This window comes from Agelaius tricolor, unplaced genomic scaffold, assembly GCF_023055355.1.
Source record: "Agelaius tricolor isolate 1412-34295 unplaced genomic scaffold, bAgeTri1.0.p SCAF_1, whole genome shotgun sequence".
Classification (NCBI taxonomy): domain Eukaryota; kingdom Metazoa; phylum Chordata; class Aves; order Passeriformes; family Icteridae; genus Agelaius; species Agelaius tricolor.
The window spans coordinates 89,602,493-89,616,516 of record NW_027269261.1 but is presented as its reverse complement, the minus strand read 5'-3'; the positions used below and the strand labels follow the sequence as shown (position 1 = coordinate 89,616,516).

Sequence of the window (14,024 nt, the reverse complement as noted above, 5' to 3'; positions counted from 1 at the left end):
ATTAATTGTGTTATGGCATAGGATTTTTATTAGCATTCCAAAATCTCAAAACCTGTCTCATGTTGAATGGAATTGATTCCCCCTAAACATCCATGAATGTTTTCTGAAGAACCAGATCTGCAACACAGACCTCTCTGCTCAGGCTTTTTGTGCAGGTGATGCATTGTCAGTCAGGGACACAGATATTCCAACTCAGGCTCAGAGAAATTGCTTAACAATTCTTTGTTGAGATTAAGAAAAAAATCATGGTCAGCTGCTGCTCTCTTGACCCTTGGGCATTTTAACTCCCAGACTGACCAGTTCCTGCCAATAAGGTGGTAAATAAGGTGGAACTTCCCTAAGCTTATAACTAAGTCCAGACTGGGATCTCTTAAGATCAGTATCCCTTCTGTGCCAAACTTGAGACTGCAAAGCTACAAAAATATCTCCAAGAAACTCATGTAAAACTTATTGAATATTAATGTAACAGAGTGTTTTTCTTCCCCAAAACTTGTTCCCGGAAGTGGCCAAGCCCATTTTTCACTGAAACTTTCAAAACAATCCAGTCTGAGGCAGAGACAAGGTATGGAAAATATAAGTTCCAGCAGTTAAAGGCTGACAAAGTAATAAACAACTGAAAGTGGGGCCTTATGATGGAAAGTGTTAGGGAACTTTAACTCTAGATGTCATTGCCAGCTTTGCTTATAATAAATGTGTCAGTAGCAATATGAAAAGATGTGTACAATGAGTTAAAGGAATGCAGTATTAACCTATTTTATGTGGCACGTCTGCCCACAAATTGCTTGCATCTCAATATGTTTTGGAAGAAAAGGATTTCTTTCCCCCCGATGAATGTATTAATTTTCAAACGATGTGAACTGGGAAATTAGATATTTTAATGTTACAGTGACACCCTGTGGTCAGTAGGGATGGTGTTAAGTCAAAAGCAGTTTTGTGATGTTTTTTAGCAGTTTTTTAACCTTTAGCAAAAGCAGAGAAGCAGGAAGAAAAAGCAGATAACTTTCACAGATTTCCACAGAGTAGTGTTATCCCATTTTATTGCCTTATACGTAGAAAATTATGATTTTAGTTTCTTGAATACCAAAATAATATTTATTTGCATACATTTATTATATTGAAATACAGGACAACGGCAAGCGTTGGTTTTAAACAACTTGAGAGTGTAAATTAGGGAAGGGTCTTTGTAGCCACTGAACCTTACAAAGCATTGCATCGTCATTTCTGTGTCTGGTTAATCCTCTGTCTCTCTGCAGGAGAGGGTGTTTCTGCCAATGGCAGACCACGTAGTGATGGGTAGCAGACTGATGCCAGAGAGACACAGTAATGTGGCAGAAGCCATCATTCCAAGAGTGCCAGCTTGGCACCGACTGGGCTGCAGGATCAAATAGCATTAGTCCTTTCTGCCTTTTGTGTGGGCAGCCTTTGACCTGACATATCCTACTTCTTCCTCCCTGCCTGCTGCCTTCCTTGAGCAAAAGCTGAACTAATACAGCCACTCTTTGCAGTAGCTACATGCCCCTATCTTTAAGGCACTGGGCACTGAACTTCACAGCACTGTGGCCCCTTGATTTTGTGGCACAAATCTTTTCCTCTTTAATGCACACCTTGTATCCTTGATATTATGCTTTCAGAATCTCATCATTTAGAAGAAGCCTAATTTATGAAAGATCTGATTTATAGCTTCTGATTTATACCACATCCTTTCCTGGAGTTACTGATGCTGACCTTGCCATTTTTAAGAGAGAAACAAAGTTAAACTTCTGCCAGACAAACCAGGTTTAAAGATCAGTAAGGAAGGAGACTGACTGTCCCAACAAGAAGTTATGGGGAGCTAGTAAAGCAAACTGAGAAACATGAAGCATTTATTATTCACTGGCAATAATGGTTTCCTGTTAAAATTGGCTGTTTGACAAAGGTGATGAATTTAATTCCTTGCTTTCTCATTGGGGAATTAGGAAGTTAGCATGGGACAGGAGCAAAAAGTCCTCTGCCTTCTCTGGAGAGTGAGCTAAAGCTAGCCAAAAATAAAGCTTGGAAGGTGTTCAGGAACCACTGTCAGGAATTTTGTGATTATCAAAAAAGTGTCAAAAAATATTGAAGTACTGTAGTTGTCCTGGAAGCCAAGCCATTGTTCACCCCCACACACGTCCATGTGGAAGCAGCTCAGTGAGTGCTCATTTAGGACATAACCTATGAAATAGCTGCAGTACAACTTCTCATGAATGTCAGCACAATTTAGTGCCTGTCAGGAAGTGACAGTGAGAGTCTGGACTTTTAAAATGTCATATTGACAGTGAATTTTTTGCAAGCTTGGATTGCTTAAAGGATTGAAACTCATTATCTCCTGTAAAAGTGTGACAATTATGGAAGATGTGATAAAGGAAAATACCTAGTTTTACACATTTGGTCAATTTTTAGGTTTTACTTTAGAACTCCTTTTGCTTTTAATGGCTGCAAAAACAAAACAGCTTCATAGCTGCTCAAATGTGCAGAGAAGTTATTTATTAGGTGCTATTTCAGACTGTGCTTGGACAGGCTGGGCTGTAATATCAACCTCCAAATTAGTTAGTAGCACTGCTGAGGGATGTTTTCCAACATCTGTTTTTAGCACTGTTAGATTGGAGCTTAGAGTATGGATTATTTAAGGATTTTTTTGAATGGGGCCACTGAAGATGAACTGGAGTGATTCTGCACTTGAGTCAGCAAACACATTATAAGTGTCTGTACAACATGCAAGAGCACACAGATGCAGCTGACCCTGTTGCTGAAATAGTAGTACATTGCAGTAGATTCCTTTCAAAAGCATTGTGAAGAGAACTTTAAAAGACATTATCTTAAAGTATACACACCTGCTCGCTGCATTTTAAGACCACTGATTTGAAGAACTGTCAGATTTGGAGGTCATTTGGGGTTGCTGTATTATATGCCATGTTTAGACCTTGTCTACCAGTGGCTTAGTGTTCAAATAGCAAATACATCCTGATAGAGATCCAATTTTAGAGACTTCAGGTCTATGCACTGTTTCTGGGAAATAATGGATTAAGTGTCCTGTACTAGGGCTAAAGCCATCCCTCCAAGGATGCTACCAATGTAAAGGTGCTACTATTAGACCTTCTCCTTTTTTTTTGTATTTAGCCAAAACAGTCAATGATTTAAAAGACAGAGTAATTATCACTGTCATAATTACAGAAATTACTGGTCCCACTGCTTAGTCAGCAGAAGGCATAGAGGTTCTATATGGTCTTGCATCTACAGTAAGATAAATTGTCTGAGCTTACTCCAGCTTCCAGTGAGGGTACTTTGAATAACTCAGACAAGGCTGCCTGAGAATACAAGGGTGTGGTTAGACACAGAGAGGTGTTTCATGCTACCTTCAGGTGGCTGTGATATCCCATATCCACCCATAGTCACCAACACTTTCAACAATTATCAGCCACCTGTACCCCACTGCTGTGGGAGTTGCAGCGCAAATTCAGAATCACAGTGGCATCACTAGTGTTTGTACAAGGATATCAAGAACTAATATGTGTCAATTCAATGTCTTTAGAAAACATGCCCTTTTAATGCTGGAGGATATTGGTTTTGGTTTTGCTTACAGTGAGTGCCCTGTGAAGGACTGGAGCAGACTACTGACTTTTTTGGCTGTTTTTTACCAAATACTATTTTGTTGATACTTTTTTCCTGTTTGTGCAAAAGGACAAGAATTTATTGAGATAATTTTTTGGGATTAGAAAGTGAATGTTTATATTTTTTTAAATAACTACTGAAGTTATTTATAAGAACTACTGATTATTTTTTATAATAACTACTGAAGCTGTTTCTGAGTCTGCTGATATTCCTTGGGAATTTAACAGAATTGATGTACCTCACCACATTATTTGCCTATAGTTTTATCCCCATGTAAAAATTACGTGAAAATGAGTGCATGAAGAACAATGCTCTAGCAGTTATGACAGATTCGGAAAACCTCCATGAAAGACACTTTCTTTTATCTTTTCCTCTCTGAAACAATAATTTCTGATGTAAATCTTAAAATCAGACTGAGAGAGAAGGCATAGTAGTGGGATCATGCTTGTATCAACCTGTACCTCCACCTGTTTGACACCCTTTTCTGCAGACCTCCACTATACCCTAAATCTTTCCAATAAGAAGCCCAACATGTGTCTCTGCATGGACATTTGCAAGCTGAGAGCTGCCACTGAGGAGCTTGGGCCAACGACTTCTAGAGTAAATGCATGAATCTTAGCAGCTAATGCAAAAAGAGACAGAACTTCCAGCTGTTGTGAATGCACATCCTCTGTGTACTGGACACAGATGTGTCATATAACACATTGTTCTTCATTGCATTGTTCTTCAAAGCATTGTTCTTCATTTTCTGACTGGTGGCCTGCACAAAGAGTGTGACAAGTGACTGAAATGTGAAACGTGCACTTTGGTGATTCACTCCATAAGTCAGAAATTAGTGTACTTTAAAGTACAGTATCTCTTTGTAGAGACCCTTATTATGTGAGCAATATTAAATAGTACTCTCTTGCCTGTCATAGTTATGCACCTTGACTCCTTTGAGGTCTTTATTACAGGCTTTGAGCAGCTACCTAGATCAAGATAATATTCTCTGTCCAAGAATAAGACCTGGGACAACAATTCCTTCTTTATTGTTGCTCTCCAGAGATGTTGGAAGCCAAAGAGGCTGTAAGGCCAACGATAAAACTACGGAGTGCACTGTTAAAACAAGAAGCAAGTACAAAAAATCCCCACATTAGGGTAGTTTATTTCAGAACTGAAAAACTAACTACTAGGTGTATTTGGAAAGGGGACTGAGCAACTACAACATGCAGAATGTATCATTTGCCTACCTTGCTAGCTAGTTGTATGCATGTCTGGGAAGGAGAAGCTCAGGCTCCCAGAGCAGCAGAGCCTGCAGGGACAGGTAGGTTCCTCAGAAGGGGATCAGCAATCTGTGCAGTCAGGCCTCTAAGCCAAATTCCTGACCTGCATATGTGGGTAACAAGCATCAGAGGCTTCACCTCTGAATCTCTCTGTACCCAAAGTCAGGGTTTTGAAAATTTATCTCTGCACAGGAACTCCTGTCCTGAATTTCAGTCTGCCTGACCTATCTTACAGTTTTGGTGTATGTCTCTCTAAATTATTCCTGTGGGGAAGGGAATCCTCTAGTGCTCTTAAGGCAGAGGACCATGTGTCTTTAAAGACCTAATAATTGTTCTGCCAAATTCCCTTGCCTGCTTCTGATTATCTGTAGAGCATGAATGCCTCCAGAGGCAGGGGAAGACTGAAGAGCCTGCTCTGACAACAGAGACCCAGTGTCCTGATCACATACCTAACATATTGTAACAGAAAACAATTGCTTTCCAGTTTCAGCTTTATTTTAAACATCAAATAATAGAAAGAAGAGGGTGCAAAAGCTCCTTAAACATATCAGTGGAAGTCACTGGCTGAGTTTTTTGCCTCCTCCCTTATCAGTCTCCTAGGGAAGACTTTATCTCATGGGAAATGTCATATTATCTTCTGGGTGGAGTTGGTAACTGGTTGACTACTTTTTATAATGAATATGCTGAATGGATGAGAAGAGAGAAGATATTTGAATGCAGCAGGAAGAAAACAAAAAGCAAACAATTATTAATTTACCACAGCTGAGTATTTTTTCAAGTCTTAATTTAAGTCTAGTTTAAATGATAAAGCTTAACACTGTGCATCAAGTATTGTCTTAAAAATATTCCAAGCTCAACCTGTATATATCTATGGAGAACTTCCATTAATTGGTTTTTTGCATGAAAACCTTTCATATTAGATGCAGATTATTTAAGAGCACCAAGCTAAAAGATAAAGAGAGAAAAGACTTAAAACCTCTTTCTATAAAACAGCAAATAACTTATCTGCCAAAATCACATGTAATGGACCATTATTTCTTTGTTCCATATCCTGTGTTTGAAAATTCTTACCTTATAAAGATGTCAGGACTAAAACCATTATAAGGTATTTCCTCCAAGGAACACATCTATTTGTGGAGAAATGTGTATTTTATGCACGGTAACTTATACATATGGCCTGCCTTTTATGAAAAATTATAAATAATACTCTGTGCTGATGCTTCATTTTTGTGTTGCTATTTTCCAGATGGGAGTTTCTGTGGTGGATTCATCTGTTGCAGGACTTGGTGGTTGTCCCTATGCAAAAGGTGCTACTGGAAATGTAGCCACAGAGGATGTGATATACATGCTGAATGGTCTGGGGATCAACACAGTAAGATACTTTTACTTTCTACTTAAGACTTAATGGAAAAAAAAATTAGGAAACATATGATCTGTACCTCACAATAATTTGTGCTGTACAACAAAATATTCAGAGCCCATAGAAGTTTTTGCAAACTCAGTGCTTTAATATAGCTTGACACATGTCAGGAATGATGTTATCTTCATTAGCAATTTAGAATAGAAATGGTTTGTGTATTTAACATAATTTGAATAATCTACTTCTTCATACCTGGAGCTATGAGGAACTTAGTAGCAGCTGCTTTGTGTCATTGCTCTGTCTCAGTAACCACAAAAAATTCAGTACTCTAGACATTGCTACAGAAGGCTGATCATCTCAACAGTGGAAAGACTGAGCAGAGCTCAGATTTTGTCACAGTGTTGGATTTGGCTCATAGTGCTTATTAATTTGTTGTCAATTTTTCTGACTTCAAAGTTGAAAAAAATTGTGGTGTTTGGCACCCAAGCACAAGACATTGTTATTTCTCAGGTATCCACTTAATATATTTCCAAATTGTACAGAACCTGTTACTGGCTAGGAGTCTTCCAGTCATTTTTATTACCAGTCCTGTTGTTGGAGGAAGGGCAGAGCAGATCACATGCCCTGAGCTGCGCTTTAATGAACCTTACCAGTGAGCATCCACACCTCAAGAGCACTCATTTAGTATCCCTGGCTGCCTGGCATGTTAATTATTCTGTATTCCTAGAACTCATTTACTGCCTTCTTCAATAAATGTGCTCTTTTGTCTTCCTGTCTGTCCCCATTTATCTGGATGTGTGGCATAATGAGTTCGTGCTAACTCAGGCATTGCTGTAACTTTATGTTTAATTTACACATGGACATGGAGAGTCAAGTTCAAAGGAGAACATATAAAGAACTGCCAAAACTACAAAGTGTGTGGTTTGTATTTAAATTACCACAGAAAGAAATCTAAATGCCTGATATCTGAAACAGGAAGATTTGCGTTACTGAGGAGCTCATTGGAACTTATCATTCACTTGTTGGTAGGCTGCAGTTCTGTGTGGTGTACAGGCCAGTGGAGTCCCTTGACATGAAAGGATTACAGAACTTGTTTCTGAATTGCACATTCCCTGGGCACTGTTAAAGCATATTCAGTGCCTTACAGAGTTCACTGTAAGCATTTATCTGCTCTCATTTGCTTTCTAGGGAGTTCAGAGTAGATATCAGAAAATGTTCAATCACAAGTGTCCACTGTACAAGCGGACCCTGTTTTGACCTGCTTGTACACACTTTGGGGTAGTTTTTCTTCATGAAAATGATGTTTATTCTTTTGAAACAACACAATTCTTTGAAATAAAGAGGAGAAATCATGCATTTCACTTTACATTGCTGTGCACCTTAGACTCATGCTTTCAGTATAGTCTTTCCTTGGGCAAAATACTCATTGACCTTTCCAACTGACTCATAGCAAAAGGAAGCAATTAAGCAAAACTAGTTGGATTATATGAAATATACCATGTACCAGCTTCTTGATAAGATTGATTAATCTGTTAAAAATCTGGTGGCCAAGCAAGAACACAGCTTGTCCGAAAGGTTGATAACAAATCCCATGGAGACAATCTCACCATCAAATGCTTATTTCTTTATTTGGTTTGGTGGTGATTTTACTTAGGTTTTGTTTAATTTTAAATTTAGATTTTAGCAATAGAAAAACACAAGTCTTCGATTTTTGAATCCTTTTTCATGCTTTTTGCATGAAGTTTTGTAGTGTTGGATGATAAATAAGTATAGCATATATTTAGACTCTGTATTTTTCTTCTAACTTCTAGTTGTAATTCCAGATCTTTATTCCAGATTCTTTTGGGGTTGAAAGATATTACTCCAGTATTTGGTCCACTGCTGATGGGACAAGAAATCATTCTCAAAGTAGTAGAACCTTCCAAACAACTAGAAGCTGTAACTATCTGTAAATCACTGTAGCTTTACTGAACCCCATTACTGACCTATAACATGAATCAGGCCCTTTGTTTGCAAAAATTAGACCCTGGAGCAAAAAACTTGGAGTCTAAGCATTTTCAACATGTGCATTTATTATTCTTTACATTTTTCACCTCTTTTTTAGGGAGTAAATCTTTGTGCCGTGATGGAAGCTGGAAACTTCATCTGCACAGCTTTGAACAAGAAAACAAACTCAAAGGTTGCACAAGCTTCCTTCAGTACTGGAACTATCAATTAAGTGGATTTTTCTTTTTGCAGCTTGATTACATTTTCCATTTACCTTCACCAAGGACATTTGCTTTAGGAAAAGAAACAAGAAAACCATTGCATCAAAGAAACAAAATAGAACCGATATATATATTTTTTTTAAATGGGAACAGTTCTTGTACTGTACTGTCTTGTCAGGAATTATCTGATTTGTAAGTAAGAAATAAATGACTGTAGTACAGAACCCTGTTCTTCGTCCTTCTACAGAAGAGAAAAATGTATTAACACCAGGACATTTTACCATGTTTTAAATAGAATTTTAAGTTCTTTTCAGGAAAACCAGGTAGAAACAGTGACTACATAGTTAAATTTTAATCAAGATGTCTTTCAGAACAGTACAAATATTTGCAGTAGTTTATGAGATCTCACACTGTGTGTGGCCATTCTATTCTGTATTTTATTTATCTGAATTCTTGCTTTTCATTTGTCAAGTCACTGTGTTAGGAACACAGAGCCAAATCTGAATTCATTGTAAGAATTTTTTAGCAATAGAACTTCTTTTAAATTTTGTTTAACATCTGCTAAATTATGGATGACTTTATCTTGTTCCAAGACATTGTGGTGAATGGCACTCTGCCAGCTCCTTCCAATCCTCCAGCAAATTTCCTTATTTGTTACATATGTTAAATTTGTTGTAGTTGCATTTTTTGGTCAACTTATTAAAACCTAATTATATGAAGCAAATAAAAATTGGCAAGGTCCTCAGCATCATTCAGGTTCACAGTGGTGTAGAAGGGGTTACATTTTCATCCAAGGTTTCATAAAAAATTAGATTTTTCATTCTGTAGGCTATGAATTTATATTCTCATTCAGAAATCACAGGGATTTTTTAGGATAATAGTATTTTTCTGGACTAGCTAACACAAAGGAGACCACAGATTATTTTTTTTGTGCTCTGCTGATAATGATACTGTTCTTTTAAATGCCTTAGTTCAACAAGATGCCAATGAACTGCACTGTTCAATAATCAATAGATTAGATCAATAATGAACAAGTGCACAAATTCAAAGAGCCTTATCCTATATATAAATGTTCAAGTGTGCCATGAAAATACTGTCATGTTTTTCATCCTGAAACTTCAGTACTCTTACTGGTTGGTTGTGTAGGACCTGACTCTACTTCTCTGTGTACTTAACTTTGATCTGTGTTTTTTCTGAACATGGCCTGTTGACATGAAAATCTAAAACCCTGGACTGTGGTCTTCATCCATATTCTCAATTTTCCTCAAAAATGTGAAATCTTGTCAAAAGGTAAGATGAAAGAAAGTGGAAGATAACACACACACAAAAAAAAGGCTGAATAATTTTTTGTCTGGAACTCAAGTCTGCCAAGTTAGAGCTGAGTCATGGTTTGCCTTTGAGATACCAAAGTGAATTTTTCTGAGATCTTTTAGCCAGTTGTGTACTTTAGAATTGGCATTGTATAAGAAAGTTAGTCTTTGCATTCCAGCAGCAGAAAGCTATAAATTTGATAAAACACCCCTATTCTGTTTATGCCATAATGATAGTCAAAATTAATATAAGCTATTTTGTTTCACTCTTCTCCTGGTAAAAGTCAAAGGATAAAAAAAGAAATGTGTTAGGGTGAGGCAAGAAATATCTTGTCTTTCATTCCAAAATACTAAATCTTTCCTGCAGAGTCTCGTAAGAAGACTTTTGAGTACTCCTGAAGGTATGAACACCCTGATTTTCTTGACCTGCCCTGGATGCATGTTTGGGTCACCACAAAAAAGCTCTTTCCTCTTTTTTCCCATGTTTCAGCTGGGGCTTTGCTATTTAGCTGCCACTATAGCTCATATATCAAAACTTGAACTTAAATAAAACCAGGTCTTGAACCATCCACAGACTTAAAGATTCTGTAATGAATTAGACCCAGTGAAGAGGTAAGGAAACTGCAGCAGTACAGTTAAGCCTGAACGTGGTGCCAGACTTGACATCTTAAAAACTCCCTAATTTGTGTCATTTACCCCTGAAGGTGACTAATCTTACTGTAATACTTTCCTATTTAATAATAATTTTTCCTGTTTAGTTTTCTCTGTAGGCACAGATTTGGCTCATTTTGAGCTGGATTATGCAGTTTGCATGTAGGTCCTGATGAATTTTCTTCCACCTAAGACTCTCTGAGCCAGCATGTTTAATTAACATAAACAATATTTAGCTTCTCAAAGACTGAAAGTGAAGTCAGCCCTTGAAAAAAAAGTAGTTGTGATGCAAACCTGAATGTGAGACTAAACAACTGAACTGAGACTGAACTTGCTGCTCAGCCTGGGGAGATTAAATACACACCCATGACAGGAACTGAGGGAATGGCCTGAAGTTGTGTCAGGGGAGGTGTAGGTTGGATATTAGAAAAAGGTTCTTCACCCAGAGGGTGATTGGGCACTGGAACAGCTCCCCAGGACAGTGGTCACAGCACCAGCCTGACAGGGTTCAGGAAGTGTTTGGACAGTGCCCTCAGGCACATGGTGTGACTCTTGGGGATGGTGCTGTGCAGGGTCCAGGAGCTGGACTTGATGATCCTTGTGGGTCCCTTCCAACTCAGCTTATCCTGAGATTATAAACTGAAAAAGAACACACTTTCTTGTAAATCTGTATTAATTTGTGCCACTGGGTAGAATGGAAAATTAAAAATTCCTAAGCCCAGAAAAATCCCAAGAAAAGAATGTCAGTGCCTCTGCAAGGCAGGGTTCTTTTTCTTGAAGGTGGTGGTGAGGTCTTCAAGTATCAGCCAAGTAAGGAACTGAACAGACAGTGTCCATTTTTATGCCTCTGTGCACAGTGCATCCTAGGCTTCTCAGCATCTGGACTGTCTGGTTTGCAGACAGTTGGCTCTTGATTCAAGGCTCTTGATTCTCCCTATGCAGTGAAACAGGGTGCCTATTAAATCATGTAGATGAACAACCTAAAATGTCTCAGTTCTTTATTGGGTCTGTTTTAGAAACTACTTGGAAACTTGTGGAGAGCCTTAATTGCAGGTCTGTTATTCTGTAATGATGTGAGCTTTGGAAAAGATGAGCAGTCACATCTGGAGCCTGTACTTTACCCACATGTTCAGCTTCAACCACATCATGAGTTATTGTAATCCAGGGTGGAGGTCACAGACAAATAGATTGTTTGTAGGGATTGTTATGAGAGAAAGAAACATAGAGCCAGAATAAAAAAAAAAGCAACCCCAACCCAGAGTTTATGTGCCAAAATTGCCACCTGGGCTGAATTTAGGTCGGTGGGTCCAGGTGAGCAGTCCCTAGAAAATCCTTGTTTAGTTGTATTATGACTGAGAATCTTGAGACATCTTATGTTCTGCCTACTGACATTTTTTAGATTTGTAAAATGCTGCTGCTCTGCTTTCCTGGGCTGGCATAATTTTGACTATGCAGAACATTTTGACACCTACTGTCTGGCTTCAAAAAATAAGCATCTATTGCTTTTAATAGCAAAGACTAATCCAATAGCCATGCCATGAGCGTGCATCGCTCACATAGGCAGCACTGAATTCTGCTCATAGTAAAACAGCTGAGACTATACCCCTTGAAAAACATGCCAAGACATGGGATGAGGCTCTCCAGTGCTTCTGACATCCTAAACCTTTATGCTTATATTCAGAAGTACCTATATTATATATCTGCTTATATTCAGAAGAACCTATATGCTTATATTCACTAGTGATGTCTGCTCTTTTAGTCCCTATCTCTGTCCCCAGCTGAATACATTGCTGTAACTTCACCCTGAAGTAGCCCCCTGGGTGTGGAGAGCTTGCATCCAGGTGTTTGGCTTCCATGAGCAGGTGTTCTTATCACTGTGTCATTATGAAAAAATTTAAGTCAAGGTGTTACATCGTTGAAGGCATGACTGGTGTGCTTTGTTGGAGGAAAAGTTGATCAGTTCCAGTAGTATGGGCATAATCATTCTTCAGTGCCTTCCAGAACACAGCAACAACATAGATCCCATACAGTTCTAATGTCTTCCAGCAGCAGCTTCCTTTGTAGTTTAAACTTTTATGTATTAGGGCAACTTGGCTCTGGACCAGCACTTTAATGGCTCATTTTTGTGTATAACCAGAGCTTATGAAATAAGAACTAAATATTGTAGTGTTGTGAATAAGTCCAGAGAGGCTTTGGCTAATTTTCCTCTCTTAATAGTGTCATTTGGGTTCATAAAACTTTTATTATTGTATTAAGGAGTCACAAAATGAAGACTACAAGTCTGTGAGATAAAATTCTTATGTTTGGGATCAGTGTTGTTGAAATGAAATAATGCTTATCCAAAGAGTTAGTGTGAATGTATAAGATCTGCCCATTTTTTTCACTGAGTTTGTTTTAAGGGGTAGAAATATTGTTTAGTTACTGTGATATCGGAAAATCGGTACTTTCTGCCACTGAATTTTTCTATGATTTCTGAAACTGCCTTCAGTTCTCTTCACTGATTGTGAAGTGTCTAGAAAAGTGGCTAAACAGGTATGAGTGGCAAGTAAATGAATTCCAGTTCTTGACTTGCTGATCAAAATTAATCAGCTTTCCTTTTGTTATACTTTTGAAGATTATTTTTCTCTACAGTCCTGCTGTATGCAGTGTTGATCTTCATTGCTGCAATAACACAGCAGGCAGAAGGACTACAGCCAAAGTCAACTTAGTCCTTTGAAAGCAATGTCAAAGAGATGACATGTTTGTCAAGGAATTGTCATGTATCCGCCTGGTTAAATGCATTTGTGATTTTGCAATATGTGGTGTTACAGCTGAAATAAAATCTGTCTTGCTGTTTATTGAAACTGATATGCTCATATTTTATGCCAGATTCAGCAGCTCTGACTGACCAGCTCATGCATACAACATTAGCAAATATAAGCTGTCACTGACGTGTATGCCTGTGTTGACTTTGTTGCCTTGTAATCCATTTTGAGTGCTTTTTCTTAGGATTACCTTTTAATCTGGTGTTCCTGTGTGTTTTTATAGCAGACAAATCTCTTTTAAGTTACTGGGGAAACATTTATTTCCTCCATTAACTAAACATTAAAAGCTACAGGCAGGAATGGAGGTAGGAGTTCAAAAAATTCAATGAGGCATTATCTAACTTCAGATGTCCCAATGCAGGATAGAAATCTGTGCTAAGTGATGTCTAAGATTCCCTACACACTTCATGGGAGACTGAATGACTTCAGCATGTGGTCTGAAACATCAAAATGCTGATGTTACTTTCTTGGCAAAGTCAACAGCAAAATTCCCTACCCCGTGCTACTCTTGAAGTGCCTTAACATGACCTGCAGTTAGTTATCTTCACTAGTTGAACATAAGGATTACTATTTTCCTTTCCTGGTGGAAAGACAGCGACAGTCATTTTCAAAAAGAACTGAATGGTGTTCTCTGTTTTATGGCACATCTTCCCGTGTTGGTGCTGCTTCCATCCATCTCTCTGTTCCTAGCTCGGTCTGGTATCTAGCTCAGAGCAGCAGGATGTGGTTCCCACAACAGCCTCAAAAGGCTGAGCCTATGCCTATCCAAGTATCTCATTCTTTTCACCACACAAACAGGTGAA

General features: G+C 38.3%; 1 protein-coding gene across 2 annotated transcripts in view; it reads left to right on the top strand.

Moving 5' to 3' along the window:
• The window catches only part of HMGCLL1 (3-hydroxy-3-methylglutaryl-CoA lyase like 1), a 76,737-nt gene extending 63,477 nt beyond the window's left edge, over window positions 1-13,260 (top strand). For both annotated transcript variants that reach the window (XM_071442712.1, XM_071442731.1), the window contains 2 exons: window positions 6,136-6,261; window positions 8,354-13,260. In XM_071442712.1, coding sequence (XP_071298813.1) covers window positions 6,136-6,261; window positions 8,354-8,467 — 240 coding nt within the window. In that variant the 3' untranslated portion in view covers window positions 8,468-13,260. The remainder of the gene's footprint in view (window positions 1-6,135; window positions 6,262-8,353) is intronic.
• Window positions 13,261-14,024: the final 764 nt, after the last annotated feature.